General features: G+C 43.8%; 3 protein-coding genes across 4 annotated transcripts in view; 2 read left to right on the top strand and 1 right to left on the bottom strand.

Moving 5' to 3' along the window:
* Positions 1-322: 322 nt before the first annotated feature.
* Positions 323-3,224, bottom strand: si:ch211-51h9.7 (uncharacterized protein LOC558400 homolog). 2 transcript variants are annotated; one of them, XM_034693055.1, is made up of 2 exons: positions 2,517-3,218; positions 323-556 (listed from the first exon to the last, which is right to left on the bottom strand). In XM_034693055.1, the coding sequence occupies exons 1-2, from the start codon at positions 2,938-2,940 to the stop codon at positions 402-404; spliced, it is 579 nt and encodes a 192-aa protein (XP_034548946.1). In that variant the 5' UTR covers positions 2,941-3,218; the 3' UTR covers positions 323-401. The 2 variants fall into 2 exon arrangements, with proteins under 2 accessions (XP_034548946.1, XP_034548947.1); XM_034693056.1 differs by having other exon boundaries at positions 447-556; positions 2,534-3,224.
* Positions 3,225-5,113: 1,889 nt separating this feature from the next.
* Positions 5,114-11,452, top strand: LOC117819601 (outer dense fiber protein 2-like). Its single transcript, XM_034693053.1, is given in 17 exon segments — positions 5,114-5,548; positions 5,668-5,763; positions 5,887-6,035; positions 7,439-7,568; positions 7,672-7,803; positions 7,877-7,951; positions 8,051-8,092; positions 8,094-8,123; positions 8,216-8,530; positions 8,614-8,723; positions 9,666-9,801; positions 9,896-10,006; positions 10,097-10,360; positions 10,462-10,562; positions 10,683-10,845; positions 11,014-11,139; positions 11,232-11,452. Coding segments are annotated over 17 exon segments (2,226 nt in total). The 5' UTR covers positions 5,114-5,449; the 3' UTR covers positions 11,379-11,452.
* A 782-nt stretch (positions 11,453-12,234) lies between these two features.
* The window catches only part of gle1 (GLE1 RNA export mediator), a 12,020-nt gene continuing 7,979 nt past the window's right edge, over positions 12,235-16,275 (top strand). Inside the window, exons 1-7 of the mRNA XM_034691477.1 lie at positions 12,235-12,457; positions 14,742-14,987; positions 15,078-15,230; positions 15,404-15,552; positions 15,634-15,694; positions 15,776-16,033; positions 16,117-16,269. Of these exons, the coding sequence (XP_034547368.1) occupies positions 12,359-12,457; positions 14,742-14,987; positions 15,078-15,230; positions 15,404-15,552; positions 15,634-15,694; positions 15,776-16,033; positions 16,117-16,269 (1,119 nt within the window). The 5' untranslated portion in view covers positions 12,235-12,358. The remainder of the gene's footprint in view (positions 12,458-14,741; positions 14,988-15,077; positions 15,231-15,403; positions 15,553-15,633; positions 15,695-15,775; positions 16,034-16,116; positions 16,270-16,275) is intronic.

Raw genomic sequence — 16,275 nt, 5'->3', positions numbered from 1 at the left:
CCCTTGAAAAAAAACTGTTCTTTTTCCCCCTTTGTGGTTAACGAGTACCAGCTCATTCCTTTTGACTTGTAATGTTTAGGGGGAGGGGGGTGGGCTAAGCTGGGGAGGGGCAGGAGTACGTCGGTTATTGGGGAGAGTGGTTATTTTGACACCATTTCTATGGGACTTTTTTTTTTTTCATTGTATTGTTTTACAGATATCCATGAGATTTGAAATGACATTTTTAATAAAGAACAAAATGGAAAAAAAAAAGGTTTGACCACACTGCTTCACGGGTATCAAAATAACAAACAACTTTAAAATAATAAGTTACTCTGCAGAGTTTAGTGGGTGCATAGAAAATTTATTAAAAAGGAAAGGTAGCAGCAAAGGCACCTGGATTATCACACGGTCAACAGTCATCAGCTCATGAAGGATTTTGGAGTCACTAGCAAACTTGAAGCAAAGTCTTCAGTCAGCAGACGATGTGTGATCAGAGCCAAGAAGGTCTCCTCGGACTCCTCAAACCTGGTCTTTGTGATGGTGTCGGGCCAGGTGACGGGCTGGAACCCCCAACCTGAAGAGAGGAACACAAAGTGAAGAAGTCTGTTAGAAAGAGGGAAGAACTTAAAATCAGTTCTTCAAAATAAAGAAACTTTTTATATAATTACTCCAAACTTCAAGATCCAGACCCATCACATGATATTATTAAAGCATATTTCTGAGGAGGATTGATTTAGAGTTTAAGCTAACAGTTCATCTATCACATTTAATTTAGTCATGATCATTTAAATATGGCGGAGTTCTTAGAAGTTTGTTTATTGCCTCAAAAAGTTGCATTTTTATTATTAGTCCAATCAAAAGAAAACATAAAATTGTAGAACTATACAGGTACACTGGTTTCTTTTATTGATTACAAACTTAAAGAACACCCGTCACATTTAGTGTTTGAGTCAAGTGTAGGAGAGAGATTAGCTGATGTGTTCTTGAGAATAAGTGTTGGTGATTTCTCCTACTGTACTTAAAGTTCCATAAATGGTGATTTTGGACAAATACTGACAAGGGTTAATTTTTTCGAAAAGTAGGTTAGCAAGTAAAAAAATATTTTACAGTTTGATTTTTTTTTTTTAAATGAGATTAAAGTCAGAATTCTGAGAAGTCAGAATTCTTAGATTAAAGTCAGAACAAGGAGATTAAAGTTGGAATTCTTAGATTTATGTTGGAATTCTAAGATTAAAGTCAGAATTCTGGAACTAAAGTCAGAATTCTGGAATTAAAGTCAGAATTCTGGAACTAAAGTCAGAATTCTAAGATTAAAGTCAGAATTCTGGAACTAAAGTCAGAATTCTGGAATTAAAGTAAGAATTCTGGAACTAAAGTCAGAATTCTGGAACTAAAGTCAGAATTCTGGAATTAAAGTCAGAATTCTGGAACTAAAGTCAGAATTCTGGAACTAAAGTCAGAATTCTGGAATTAAAGTCAGAATTCTGGAACTAAAGTCAGAATTCTGGAATTAAAGTCAGAATTCTGGAACTAAAGTCAGAGTTCTAAGATCAAAGTCAGAACAAGGAGATTAAAGTTGGAATTCATAGATTTATGTTGGAATTCTAAGATTAAAGTCAGAATTCTGGAACTAAAGTCAGAATTCTGGAATTAAAGTCAGAATTCTGCAATTAAAGTCAGAATTCTGGAATTAAAGCCAGAATTCTGGAACTAAAGTCAGAATTCTGGAATTAAAGTCAGAATTCTGGAACTAAAGTCAGAATTCTGGAACTAAAGTCAGAATTCTGGAATTAAAGTCAGAATTCTGGAACTAAAGTCAGAATTCTGGAATTAAAGTCAGAATTCTGGAACTAAAGTCAGAATTCTGGAACTAAAGTCAGAATTCTGGAACTAAAGTCAGAGTTCTAAGATCAAAGTCAGAACAATGAGATTAAAGTTGGAATTAGATTTGTGTTGGAATTCTGGAATTAAAGTCAGAAATCTCGAAAAAAAAAAAGAAGAGATCAAAGCCAGAATTTTGAGGTTTAAGTCATGATGCTGAGAAAAAAAAAAGGACTTCTGATTTGTTTTCTGTTGATAAAAACACTATATAAATATACACCCTCAGAATGATATATTTTCAGAGGCCCTAATCCTCTTCCCTAGGCGGTCACCTTCTTTAAATCCTTCATCATGAAGCTGAGGAGCTTTAAATGTCACTCTATGCTGTTACTACTTAAAGTTAAATATTTCACATGAATATAAAGACTGTGTGATGCGTTCATGTCAGTAGTTAAATTAGATATTAGTGATTATATTAATTTGTGTGCCCTAATATTTAAAGCCCCCCCTCCATGAGTGATGGCCTCATTCAGCCCCCCTGTCTGTAACCTGTGCACGCGCCTCTGCTTATTATACAACAGGTGACAGAAACAGACTTTAACTTCTAAAGTGTTATAAACTGTTTACTGCTTCAGTGGAATAATGAAGTCTGTATCTCATTCAGACTAAAGGAGGTCCATGTGTGAGTGTGTTTACAGTGGAGTCCTCTTTACCTAAGTGAGCAGCACACCTGGGACAGGTGGACAGGGTCCAGGAGAACCCCGGGAACCAGGAGAAGTGTTTGTCTGCGGGCCAGTGAAGACTCACATCCGCGGTCCTGAACGTGATCACCTCGAACTGGTGTCCGTGGGGGTTTTCGAAGAGCTGGATGTGGACTCTCCGACCCCCGATCAGGGTCTGGTTCCGGCTGGAGAGCGCGAGCCTGCTGGGGACTGAGTGGATGCTGGTCCCGGTCCCCAGCTCGTGTCCGCAGGCCCGGCAGAGGAGCACGACTTCCGGGCTGGAGCCTCCGTCCTGTGCCCCGGCAGCACAGGCCTCACCGGGCCGGTACAGAACCGGAGCACAGAGGACCAGGAAGTGGACCAGCAACCTGTGCAGGTGCTGCAGGAGCTGCCGCGCGCTCAGTTTGGACCTCATTGCTGCTGCGCGCGCACATGGAGGCTAATCACAAACTAGCTTAAAGCTACGTTAGCTTGTTTTTAGCATGAGGAGCTACGTCGACGAATCATCGATTAAACACGTTTAATTCAACAAATGAAGATGTATAAAAACACACACTGAATTAAACTAACCCTCATATATTATTATAACTCTGTAGAGTTAAATTATAGAATGATTTTAGAGTATACAAAACGACCTGTAGGTAAAGTTAGCACTAGCTTGCTGTTCAGGCTAACTAACGGTGCGTTCAGGGGCTCCTTGACTGCTCGGAATTACAAAGTTAGAAAACTGGAAGTGTGTAGAAAGAGAAGAGATGCTACTTAAAATACAAATCTGTTTGTATTATCAGAACTTAATTTAGTCACTTGACTTGGAAGGCAAATAATGGTTTAAAATCCTCACTGAGCTATAATATAGTATAAAGAAAACCCCAAGGCAGACTTGCTACTTGTATCCCCAGAGTTGCACAAGCACAAAGCAAACATAGAAACTTTTACACATTCCCCTATTGATTTGTTTTTAATGTCAGAACATATCTGGTTATTATGACAAAACACGCTTTATTATCTCAAGATACCAAGAAAATAAGATCTCAGTAAAACTGCTGAAATGACCTTGTTATATCAAGGAATCGACCAAAAATGATTTACCTACAGAGTCCCTCTGGTGACATTTCATTAAAAAAATAGATAATGCGTGGCCAAGAGAAAATACTTATGAGTCATCTACATGCAGATATTAATGTTAATTGCTGCTTTCAAAATGTGTAAACTTTGGGCGTCAAAGTTTTTAAGAATAATCAAAACCTTAAAATCAAAGAAAGACAGGCGGTATGTATTTATTTACTCATTGTTTTCTGCTGGATCACACGGCCACATGTTACTTTATATGCTATGGATGGAACAACATATTCATATCTGTTATGGATGGCTCTGCTGATAGAGTCTAAGGTTTATGATAAATCTTGATTTTAGTTGTGAGCGTGTGCACAAGAGTGCAAAAGGCTGTAGTTGTATCACTCTGCAGGAAACAAACAACAAACTATCCTACATTAGTGTTGCATGTGTACATATCCAATAAAAGGAGTGGTTAAAACATCAGTGGACATGTTTTTAAAACTTCAAAGCATGGGGTTGACTAACAATGATTACCTTTTGGTTAAACATTATTATTATGTTAGTTTTTAATAAACACGTCACCTGATGGTCTTTGTTCTTAGCAAAGGAAAAGGGAATTGGTAAAATGTATTGTGTCGACGAAATACTTGAATTAAGAGATAAGATAAGATATTCTTTATTGGTCCCCCATTGGGGAAATTCTTTTGTTACAGCAGCTTACAACACGAGACGGGAATACAACAATGTACTAACATAGTTAAAAAATATAATAACAATAATAATAGCAATGACAAGGTAAAATATAATATAATAAAATATAATAAAATAAAATGAAGTAAAATGAAATAAAATATGGCAACTATACAGATGTATACACACTATGTACACTTCTATCTGATAAATAGATAAGGTAAGTTATTGCACGATTAAAGATTCAGATGGATACAGTAGTTTTTTGTGAATGTGCCAAGACACATAATAACTGCCATGTAGTGTAATGAAAGATTAGAACAGCTGATTAACGGGACACAGCAGTGCTGGTGTTAAACAGGCTGATTGCAGATGGGATGAAGGGAATTAATAAAGCTAATGTTTACAATAATTCCAATATTTGTTCTGGCCTCAGCTCCTTTACGTCATTTAATAACAAATCTGTCAACCTTCCAACTCGGGTACCAACTTTTCCACTGATGTTCTGAGTTTATTCAGCCTAAAGAAAGCATTCCTGAGAATTTTACTGGAAAGTTATTTTTCCGATTATTCCGAGACCACGTGAATGCGTCGTAATGCATCGAAGTGAAACAGGAAATGATGTCATCTTAACCGTTTCCCTCTCAAAGTACATAAAGACACAAAACGACGATGAATCAGTTAGACTAATGCTGAGACTTTATTTAACATTTTCAATTAGAGAGACTTTAATGATGGATTTATGACTTTTGACCTACAAAGGGGGATTTTTTAGATGAATTTCGGGGTCACAATTTTAAGTAAAATCTGCCTCTAGGTTAGATTTTTTTGGTATAATGTTTTAAAAACTTGTTAGTGAGTTGATTAAAGGTGTTTTAGAGAAGTTAAAGTAATAGTTTCATTATGAAATGTTCGTTTAAAGATTAAACAGTTAGTCAAACATCACCCGTTTCCAAGGGCAACACTCATCTCAACCAATCACAGAGCAGGATACTCAACACGAGCCAATCAGGGGACTCGTTTGAAAATCCAAACAACAGTTCGCTGCTCAGACAGAAGTCCAGATTTATCCTGTAGACCGGACTCTGTAGACCGGACTCCGTAGACCGGATAAAGAGCCCCAGACCCTCTGTTAGGTCGGGTTTAAAGGGTCTGTGTGGATCCTTAAAGCGGTCTGAATGAAAACCCGGGACTCACCTCCGCCGGTCCACGTCCATGTCCCTGAGACCACTCCTGTACACGTCCACATGAGGAGGAGTCCCTGCAGAACCCCACAGGTTATTTCTGCCTTTTACACACTTTAAATAACACATTTAAACAGAGGAGTTCTGAAGGTGTGGAGGATTTTAAATAGTCTTCTGTCTTTAAAGAGTTACATCTCTTCATGTCTCTGCAGCCCAGGATCACAGGTGCACAGGTGAAGGGAGAGGATGGGAAGCCCAAAATCAGGACGCCGTGGATTCCTCCAGGAAGACTGTCCTGCAGAAGAGACGTGTGCACAAATAATAACTTTGTTTCTCAACCTGACAACCAAACCAGGGCCTGATGATCTGATCTAAAGCTGCAGAATCACTTCATGCATCAACTTTTCATGTGTCTTATGTCTCTTGTTCAGAGAAGCGGAGCACAGAGTCAGTCAGGAAGTGGACTCAGGCATCGGCGTGCTGCAGAGGAGGATGACGAAGAAGAAGAAGAGTTGGCTGCAGTATCCAAAAACCTCAGCGCCTTACTCAAAGAGCAAGAGAGCATCCGGGGTTTAAAGAGGTAAGACCAGGATCAGATCCAGTCCCCTCTTCTAGACCGGACTCAGTCTGATCTCATCTTAATCCACCATGAGCAGAGCACTTTGCAGCATTTAGCAAGTTACAGTGGCAAGGACAAACTTCCTTTAACAGGCAGAAACCTCCAGCAGGACCAGACTCATGTTAGACACACATCTGCTGAGACCGTGTTGGAGAGAGGGATAGAGGGAGATGAAGAGAGAGAGAGATGATAGTGGGGAGACGGATAGTAGTAGTTGTAGCAGCTGGAGTCTGGACCACGTCCACAGCAGCAGAGATCCAGAGGAACCTACGAGACAAGGGAGCTCAGGGACTCCAGAAAGGTCTAAGAAAGAGAGAAGAGAGGGAGACCAGAAGAAAGAAAAAGAGGAGAAGAAATGGTGAAGGAATGACAGAAGGAAAGGGCGGGATGAGAAAAGGAGACATAAAGGATGAAGAAACATGGAAAGAAGAAAGTATAAAGGAGTGAAAGCAAAAAGGAATAAAAGAGAAAGAAAGAAAGAAAGAAAGAAAGAAGGACAGCAGGAAAGAAGAAATGAAAAGAAAAAGAAATAGGAAGAAAGAAGGAAAGAGAAAAAAAGAACAGAAATTAAAGGAGAAAAAGAGGAAAGGAAAAACAAAACAGAAATGAAATAAAGAAGAAAACAGAAAAAAAGAAATAAAAAACAAAGGAATGAAAGAAAGAAGGATCGCAGGAAAGAAGGAATGAAAGGCAAAAAGGAATGATAGAAAGAAAGAGAATGAATGAAATAAAGGAGAAAGAAAAGAAAGGACAGAAAGGAAGAAGGATGGAATGGAAAGAAAGAAAGAAAGAAAGAAAGAAAGAAAGAAAGAAAGAAAGAAAGAAAGGATGAATAACAGACCCAAAAAAGGAATCTACAGCAGAGATCCAGAGGAACCTACGAGACAAGGGAGCTCAGGGACTCCAGAAAGGTCTATGGTTAGTAACTTTAATGGGACAGGAAGAGTTAAAGTGAGAGACAGGCAGAGAGAGGAGAGAGAGGGAAAGACAGGATCCCAGTGTGTCAGTCTAAGCCTATAGCAGCATAACTAAGACCTGGTCCAAGCCTGATCCAGCTCTAACTATAAGCTTTATCAAAAAGGAAAGTTTGAAGCCTACTCTTAAAAGTAGAGAGGGTGTCTGCCTCCCGGACCCTGACTGGTAGATGATTCCAAAGGAGAGGGACCTGATAACTGAAGGCTCTACCTCCCATACTACCAAGCTACCCTTTATCTTTTGGAGACAAGCTTAAGAGTAGAGGTTTTAGGGTGCTGGTGTCTGTAGTCCTCGTCACACTGGTCGTAGGATTGATCCCGGTCTGGACAGAATGTGGTTCAAAGCCGTCCTGTTTCATTAAGGCCTCTTCCTCTTCCTCGTCCCTGCAGCTCAGATGTCCGGGGTCAGTCCAGAGAGTCCGCCGTTCTCCTCAGGGCGCTCGTTGAAGCAGAAATCGACGGTGTCGCGGTCACTAATCAGCTGACAGCGCTGAGGGAGACTACAGACGGCCTTGCTAAGGTACCAGAGGAGGATTTTAAACTCTCAAGTCTTCAGTAGGAGGAAAGATAGATTCAGGATGGATTGAAAAATAGGAATAAGGATGATTATCTTTACTCTTCAGGACAAACATCTGTCCAAATGTCACGCGGCCTCAGTGAGACGGCAGCAGCAGCTCCTGTTAGAGAAGATCGCCATGTTCGACAGCACCAATCACGGCCTGCGAGAGCTCCTCAGAGAGTGGACGGACTACGAGGTAGAGAAAGAGGAAGAGAAAGATCTGATGTGTGATTAAGCTTCTCCTCCTGACCTCAGTCTGTCGTCCACAGAGAGAATCCCTGATCTGGTTGGAACAGAAGGACGCCATAAAGACCAGACTGACCGACAGTGAAGCCGAGAACATCGTGAGTAATTATCGGCTCTCTTATGCGGCGCTCATTTATTCACTGTTATCATCCGGCAGCAGACATCTGAGAGATCTTCTTCTCCTCCTCCTCCTTCAGAGACTTTTAGCCAAACTCACCCACAGAGAGAGAGAGGCGTCTAAAGCTCAGCGAGCGTCTGGACTTTGAAAAGGTTTGAAACGGCAGATAATTCACGTTCAAAGTTTCTGTTCCTAAAGAAAGGTCGTCTGGTGTTCACATCCTCTCTTCCCTCTGTCATCGCAGGACAAAGTGGAGACGAGCGAGGAGCTCTCCAGAGTCCTGCAGTCGACCCGGGACCGCGTGCAGTCCGAGCTGAGCCGAGCGGAAGCTGAAAACACAGACCTGACCGCTCAGATTCAGAGGCTGCAGCAGAGCCAGGAGGAGCAGCAGGTGGAGCTTCAGGTCCTGCAGGAGGAGCTGCAGACGCTGAGGCAGCAGGCGGAGGAGGAGAGGACGGAGCAGGGACAGAGAGACCAGGAGGCGCTGACCGTGCTGAGCGAGCAGGCCGAGCACGCCGAGGGGACGGCCCGGCAGCTCACGGCCAGACTACAGGAGAAGGTCTGGAGTTCCCGGTCCCGACTTTGCATCATCTTAAGATCCAAACCTGTTCCAGACTAAAGCATGTGTTTGTGTTATTTAAGGAATCGCAGTTGGCTCAGGCTCTGACCACGTCCAGTGACTGGTGCCTGCGACACTCCAAAGAGGCTGCTGCTAGAGGACAGCTGGAGGAGGAGATGTCTGCTCTCAGATTGTGAGTACATGTTCCCTTTTAAGACTTTTATTTTAAAAGTGAAACTGGAGGAGAGAGATGCAAGAAGTCTGGTAGCTGTCATTTGTTTCAGCGGGGTTCAGCTGCATGAAGGAGAACAGTCAGAGCTGAAGAGGCTGAATGCATGAGCTGTATTCAGTCCTAGTCTCATGCAGGTGCAGCTTGAAGTCCGCTCTTACACGGGACTTCCACCAGATCCGTGTCCGGTCTGTCTCCAATCCATCACAGCCCCGGATCTGATCGGTTTCTATTCTAGTCAATGTGTTAACTTCCACTGGATCCACTCTGTTGCGTTCCTACTGCGTCTCTGATCCGGCAGGTCGGAGTCCTCTGGATCAGATACACAAGACTTCTATTTGTGCCGGATGCCGGAGCACGACGCATCAATCTCAACAGAGCAGATGGAGCGGGACAGGAAGTCAGGTTTCACCAAAACAAAATGAAAACATCCGGTTAATTTTCAGAATAAAACACTCTGTGTTATCACCAGATCGTATTTCACTTAACTACAACAACAAACCAAATTCATGATGAGCGGAGCCAGGCCTGGAGTCAACAGGTCAGAGGTTTTCAGAGGACCAGAAAGACAACATGGATGAGGAGAGGAGGAGGAGGAGGATCCTTGATTCAGGGATTACTGCAGGGAAAACCTCGGTCACATGACTCCAGCTGTCTGGAGGTCCTGCTCCGTGCTGCGTTCTGAAAACACAACCGGTGGGACACAACCACAGCGGATCGGAGATGGACTGGATCTGGTGGAGGTCCCGTGTTAGACCTCATCTCTCGATTCAATCCCCAGCTAGTTTTGTCAGACGTTAGCTGACTCGTTCCTCTAACTCTTCATGATGCTGTCAAAATGAAATCACTCTGAGGATCGAGATGAAAACATAACAACACATATTTAAATCTCTTCCTCCGTCACAGTCAGGTGACGGAGCTGACCTCCAGGATTCACTCAGCGGAGGAGAAGAGTCGGACGGAGAGGGAGGAGCTCCGCGATCAGATCCAACATCTCAGCGCTGAGGACGCCTCCACCAAACTGGACAACCAGAGACTGAAGGTATCAGATCAGACATCTTCATTCTTCTTCATGAGCCTACAGGGATGTAAGATGTGCAACGTTGTGTTGTTTTATTTTGGTGAATCATTTTCAGGGTCAGCTGACGTCATCTGAGGAGAAGCTCAGAGGTCTGCAGTCTGAAGCTCGTCGGCTGAAAGCTTCGATCAGAAAACAGGAAGACCTGGTGGAGAAATGCAAGAAGAAGGTACGGTCGTACTCGTGATCAGACCTCTTCATCAGGTGTTTGAGTTTTGTCCGCTGTGTCCTGATGACCCGAGTCTCCTCCTCCGTGCAGGTGCAGCAGGCTCGTCTGGAGTCGGAGGAGTGCCGCCTGAAGCTGGAGCTGACTCAGAAGGAGGCGCGGGAGGGGAAGGTGAGCCTGGAGAGGGAGACGGAGCAGCTGAGGAGGGAGCTGCTGACGCGGCTCAGGGAGCTCGAGGCGCTCCCCGACAGACTGAGGAGGGCCGAGCAGCAGCTCAGGGACGCGCAGCAGGAGGCCGACGCCCACGAGAGGAGGAACGTGGAGCACAACTCGGCTCTGAGTGAAGTCAGACACAAGGTACTGAGCAGCTGAGAGAGCAGGCGACTGACGCATTATCTCCTGATGTCAACAGAGAGTCGAGGAAGGAGCTCATGTGGAGTGTGATCTCTCCTCTGCAGGTGGAGCAGCAGGGCGCTCAGCTGGAGACCATTCAGCAGAGGAATCTTCTGCTGCAGGAGGAGAACAACGTCCTGAGAGAGAGAACGCACAACGCAGAGAGGTATGCACACACACACACACACACGATTTAAGGGTCTCTTAATTCTCCTCTCTGCAGCTGCTGATGTCTGAGTGTGTGTGTGTGTCTGTGTGTGTGTGTGTGTCTCTGTGTGTGTTTCAGGCAGCTGGAGGACTTGAAGGTGGAGAACAACGACATGTCTCAGTCTCTCTCCTCGAAGGACGCCGCTGTCCGCAGCGTTCAGCAGCAGCTGGAGGAGAAGACGCGGGAGTGCGGCGTGGTGTCCCGACAGCTGCAGCAGACTCTGGACGACGCTCAGAGACAGGTGTGGACCAGAACGATCCGTCTTACCTGGATCACATGACACCGTACAGAGGAGTCACAGAGAGACACTGGACTGATTGTTGGCTGTATTATGTGGCGATCACACCGACTTTACATGTTAATTTGATAACTGTTTTTAAACATTGCCCTCTTTATGACCGGTCTGCAGGTGGATGAAAACATGCAGAGGGTTTTGTCCAAAGAGAGAACGTCTCAGTCCAAAGCTCTGGAGCTGCAGAGCCAGCTGAGCCGAGCGAGATCCGAGCAGAGTCAGCTGCAGAGGAGCAAAGAGGAGGTGGGTTTCAATCATCTTCTGGATCTGCTTCATGCTGTAGCACGTGAAAATCAAACTAAGCTTTGTGTCCGTGTGTTTGTGTCTCCCCTCAGATGGAGAGCCGCTTCAAGACTCAGCTGCAGAACATGAAGGAGAGGCTGGAGCAGTCCGACTCCACAAACCGAACTCTGCAGAATTATGTTCAGTTCCTCAAAACCTCGTATGGAAACGTGTTTGGCGAGTCTTTGCTCACCAGCTGACTGAATGTTCCTCCAACCTGAGCCGAGAGTTTTATAAAATCTATGACGTGAATAACAAAAGTTTTTAAATGAAAGGATTACTTATTCTTATTATTTGAATTAAATGTATTTATGTCCTCGTGAATAAACCACTTCCTGTACATTCATGAATCTGCTGCCTTCTTTTATTATGATCAATATAACACATAAACCCCTCAGTTTAAAATCTCTGTTGGCTTTTAGACAGCCAAACTTAATCCCTACATTTTTGAGAGAGGAGAGAAACAAAATACATCATTTTTTACAAACACCTGCCAAACCTCATTTAGAATTTCTATTGTACATACTTGTCTGGCTTGTACACAATTAAATAATCACATGAGACATACATTTTGGACATTTTATGTACAAATCTGGCCTGTTCTTTAATTCGGCATGCATTAAATTAAAATAAATCTTATTTAATTTGAATAAAAACACTTAGATTTGGTAGTCAGGGAAGGCGTGCGGGTCCCAGGCACCACCATGGAGCAGGTATATTTATAACTTTAAGTTCACTTTGTTAGATTATTTTTCAGCCGAATTAACCCTGTAACATATTCCAATTATATTTGAAGGTTTGGGATCAGAGGTGAGTATTTAAAGATTAAAAAAACATGATTAATGGACAGATTCTAAAAAAAAGAAAAGGAGGTTTGTAATACAGTGGTGTACACGGTGAAGCTGCAGAGTCATAAATACTGTAAATACTTAATAATGTATTATTTTAAAGCACAGGTGAGAGTTTAAAGCATGTTGTGTTATTTTTAGGAGGTTATTAAAGAAGTATAAATGTTTAAATCGCCCATTGAAGGTGTTGCCGGGCAGGAACACATGGTCTGAAGTGGGCGGGCTGTTTCTCCTCGGACTGTGATTTCAGTAACGCCATCCGGTGTTTTCAAAAGTTAGCCCAGCGTTAGCATGAGTTTGTAGTTTCGGTTCTGGTTCTGGTTCTCGCTGCGATGCCTGCTGAAAACCTGAGATGGGAAACTTTAGAGGCTTTAAAGAAATCCTCAAAGGCGAAGATCCCCTTCGACCCGTACTGGTCTGAGAGGGGGGAGGTGAGTCCAAGCTAACTATGCTAACTGTGCTAACTAGCTGAGGAGCTGCTAGCTTACCTTAGCCGGTTAAACTCTCCACTTAGCTTCATTATTAGGTAGTTTAATAAATTATTAATACATTATATAGGAGTAAAACATCATATTTATAATTATTAATGTTATAAAGCTGGTTGTTATCCTCTCTGTAAGCTAGCTCTGCGTCACAGGCCGTGTAGGTTTATTTATAAAGCTTCACCTGCAGAGCAAAGTGATTTAAAGAGTCTAAAAAGGAACATTAAAAATCATAACAAGGATTAAAATTTAATACAGAACGTGCTTTTATTATTCAGTGTGATTAAAACCTGTCAAACCCTCATCTTTAGGCCTAAAACACAGCCTCAGGTTATGAATATTCAAGAGCTTCAGAAAGTGCGTCACAATAATAAAAGATGGTGGGAAGTACTAAAGTAAGTACGGAAGCCCTGAGTGGACAAGCTGACATGCATCCATATCAAGCAGCAACCACCAGTGTTAGAATATGAAGCTGATGCTGAAGTGTCAAAAACTACAGGTCCTTCAGTGTCCACTAGAGGCTGGGTCCGAAAGCACTGGGACCCACATACACACCCATTCAAAGAAGAGGATCTTTACAGCAGAAGTCAACATGTTTACAGCCTGGTTCACAGGCTGACTTGATCGACAGACAGGAACACTGTAGCTGTTTGCAAGGAGACTAAAGGCCCGCCTCAACTCTGAGTCTTTGCATCATTATAGATCAACAGAAGTTAGGTTGAGTTCAGCATTTCCAATATTAACCCTTTTATCCAGCGAGGCAGTTTCATGGCCGGTGCTCTATTGAGAACCAGTTTTGTGTGAGAGTGGCTTCAACTCTTTGCTGGTCTAGAACTGCGAATCGCTTACGCCAGGGGCAAGGGGCGGGGTCACCGTGACCAAAAACAGAAACCAAACAGGTTTTTCCTGCAGCGACAAAATAACAAAGATGAAGCTAACAAGTAGCACAGAAGTGTTGGTTAAGTAGGATAAGTTCTCTTCAGGACCTCGTGGTTACGAAAAGCCAAGAGCGACACCAGCAGGAATGCTACGTTTTCCGCCATTGTTATTATTGTGGGAAAAGGGGTCACGTAGAAGTGACGTCATGACATAGCTCTTCCACAGGCTCCAGCGAGTGGAAACACAAACGGGGGCAGTCAACCGCCGACAATAGGCTTCAAAACTCTGATTCAGAAACAGAATGGTGACGTCACGGAGACTACGTCCATTGGTACTAGGGTTTGTCATAATACTAGAATTTAAAAGTTGGTACAATACCATTAAAATATCAAACAGGATCAATACCTGTTGAAATACCACGCCAACAGAAATGAAACACCTGGGCACCCACAGTTGGGTATCTATTGTTTCTTTATTGCCACACAGCAGACAGTGAATATTATCCAACCAACTATATTTATAAACACAAAAAGAGCAATTATGTTTACCAGAGAGAGGTGAAATAAGTTAAAACACAGAAAATACAGCACTGTAAAAATAAAATAATAATACAACTACATAAGACACTTAAAACATATATATTTAAAATGCTTAGAAAATGAAATTAAATCGAATAAAAGAGCAGAAACAGAGAACACACAACTCTCAAGCTGAGGAGTAAAATTATGTTTTAAGAGGGTTAGGGAAATATGCATCTGTAGTTGAGTAAACCATTAAATGGAGTCACTCCTGCTAGCACCAGAATTACTAACTATTTAAAACAAATTATTTCTAATTTTAATATTGAAGCCCAGAAATGTTAGTCATATTTTGTGCCTAAGCTGTAGTGCAGCGTTCCACCACTAGAGGGGAATGTAGCTCTGGTTAATGTCTGCTGCCATAATGCTGTAAGGCTCTACTACCTGGATCTAAACGAGCACAGATAATAATAATAATCAGAATACACTTTATTAACTTATATAACACTTTTAAAAACAGGGTTACAAAGTGCTTTACAAAATGAAAATAAAGGGGGATATAATATTAGATGACTAAATGTTAAAAACAACAGAATTGAGAGGGGAATAAAAGAAGATAAAACAGTTAAAAACACACAAAGAAAAACAAAAAGAGAGCGTCAACAAGAAGAGCAACCTTTAATTTATTCAACAGTTCCTCAGAGGAGCTTCAGACAGTTTAAATATTTACCTGATGGAATAATAAAGCATATTAACTTCAGTAATATTGACCTGAGTTGTTGATCTTTTATTATTTACATTATTTACCCTCCATGTTCTCCGTGTCTCCTCGGCAGGACATCTTGGCGGGCTGCAGAGAGGTCCTCAGCTTGTCCCCGCACTCCGGAGTCGTCTTGGAGCGCCTGGGTCCTTTACCTCTGCAGAACTCCAGAAGCTTTCTGGGCTCCAGCTCCGGAGACTCGAGCCCCGGCCTCTCTGACGTGATCTCGGCCTCGGCCTCCTCCACAGGATCCATCCCGGACATCAACGGGAGGAGCAACGCGGTTTACGCGGCCCCGCCTCTGAGGACGGAGAGCGAGCAGGTGAGTTCATGAACATCTGGTGCACTGATCGTGTCGTGAGCTCGCCTGAGTTTCTGACTCTCACTTCTCCCCTCCCATCATTCGCTTCAGGCTCTCAGCGACGAGGTGAAGGATGAAGACGCAGATATCAGCGATGTTTCCAGTCCTGTTTCGCTCCCGTCCATTTCTCTCCTGTCGCCCAAAGCCATGGAGACGGCCGGACAGATTCTAAAGTTTGAGGAGAAGCAGCGAGAAAAGGCGAAGGTGGGTTTGACTCTTCTTCACGATCCGGTTCAGTTTTTAGAAAGAGCGTTTTAGACGAGGCTGCTGATACAACCAGAGTGATTTCCATCCTTTTATACACCTTGAATCCTTGGATTAAAGGTCTTAGTATCTGTGCTCTCTCCTCATCACTGTGTTTGACTCTTCACGCTCAGGTGGCGCTCAAACTGCGGCAGGAGATGCAGGAGAAGCTGGTGGCCGAGGTGGCGAGCTCCGAGTCGGAGCAGCTGAAACGCTTCGAGGAGTTCATGGAGCTGAAACAGAGACAGGAGTTCCAGAGCATGAGGGACATGATGGACAGAGAGTGAGAGCCGCTCCAGAGACAGAGTTGTATTTGTTGTTGTTGTTTGTTCTGTCGTTAATCGTGTCGCCGTCTGCTCGCCAGAACCAAAGAGAGCATCGGCCGACAGGAGAAGCTGAAGGAGGAGCAGCGCCACAGGATGAAGGTGAGAGGAGACCGGCGTGAGAGACGTCGCTCTGACGGCGCTGATGTTCTGTGAGGTGCTAAAAGCGTTTCTGTCCTCCAGATTCTCAACCTGCGTCTGCGGGAGGCGGAGCAGCAGCGTCTGAAGGAGGCGGAGCTCGAGCGGCAGCGGCAGGCGGAGGGCAGGGAGCGACTGAGGAACCTGAACACCATCCAGGAGGAGATCCTGCAGCTCAACCAGCTGCTGGACCCGTCCAAGCAGTCCAAGGTGGACCTCCCCGCAGCCGCTCTCAGCTCCTTCAGCACTCGAGGGAACCAGCTGTGCTCGCAGGTGTCCGAGGTGGTGAGGAAGACGGCGGAGGTGAGTCAGACTCCTCATTCTCAGTCCTTCATCGTGTCCGTCTGAACCCCTGAAAATCATCCTTCTCTCCTGCGCCTCCTCAGGGAGAGTTCCCCAGCGTGGAGGACATGACTGTGGCCGAGCGAGCCCTCCACGAGATGCGGGCGCTGATCCGGCTGATGCAGGAGGAGGTCGCCAAGGCTCAGGAGAAGAAGAAGAAGGAGCAGCAGGAAGAGGAGGAGCTCAGGAAGAAGGCGGCGCTT

This window comes from Notolabrus celidotus, chromosome 9 (genome assembly GCF_009762535.1).
Source record: "Notolabrus celidotus isolate fNotCel1 chromosome 9, fNotCel1.pri, whole genome shotgun sequence".
Lineage (NCBI taxonomy): Eukaryota > Metazoa > Chordata > Actinopteri > Labriformes > Labridae > Notolabrus > Notolabrus celidotus.
This window is presented reverse-complemented; position numbering and strand designations above follow the sequence as displayed.

Excerpts from the sequence above, each read along its gene's own strand:
- si:ch211-51h9.7 (XM_034693055.1), bottom strand. The coding sequence starts at position 2,940 with ATGAGGTCCAAACTGAGCGCGCGGCAGCTCCTGCAGCACCTGCACAGG. Across the intron at positions 557-2,516 it reads CAGGTGTGCTGCTCACTTAG|GTTGGGGGTTCCAGCCCGTC; the intron begins GTAAAGAGGACT and ends TCCTCTCTTCAG.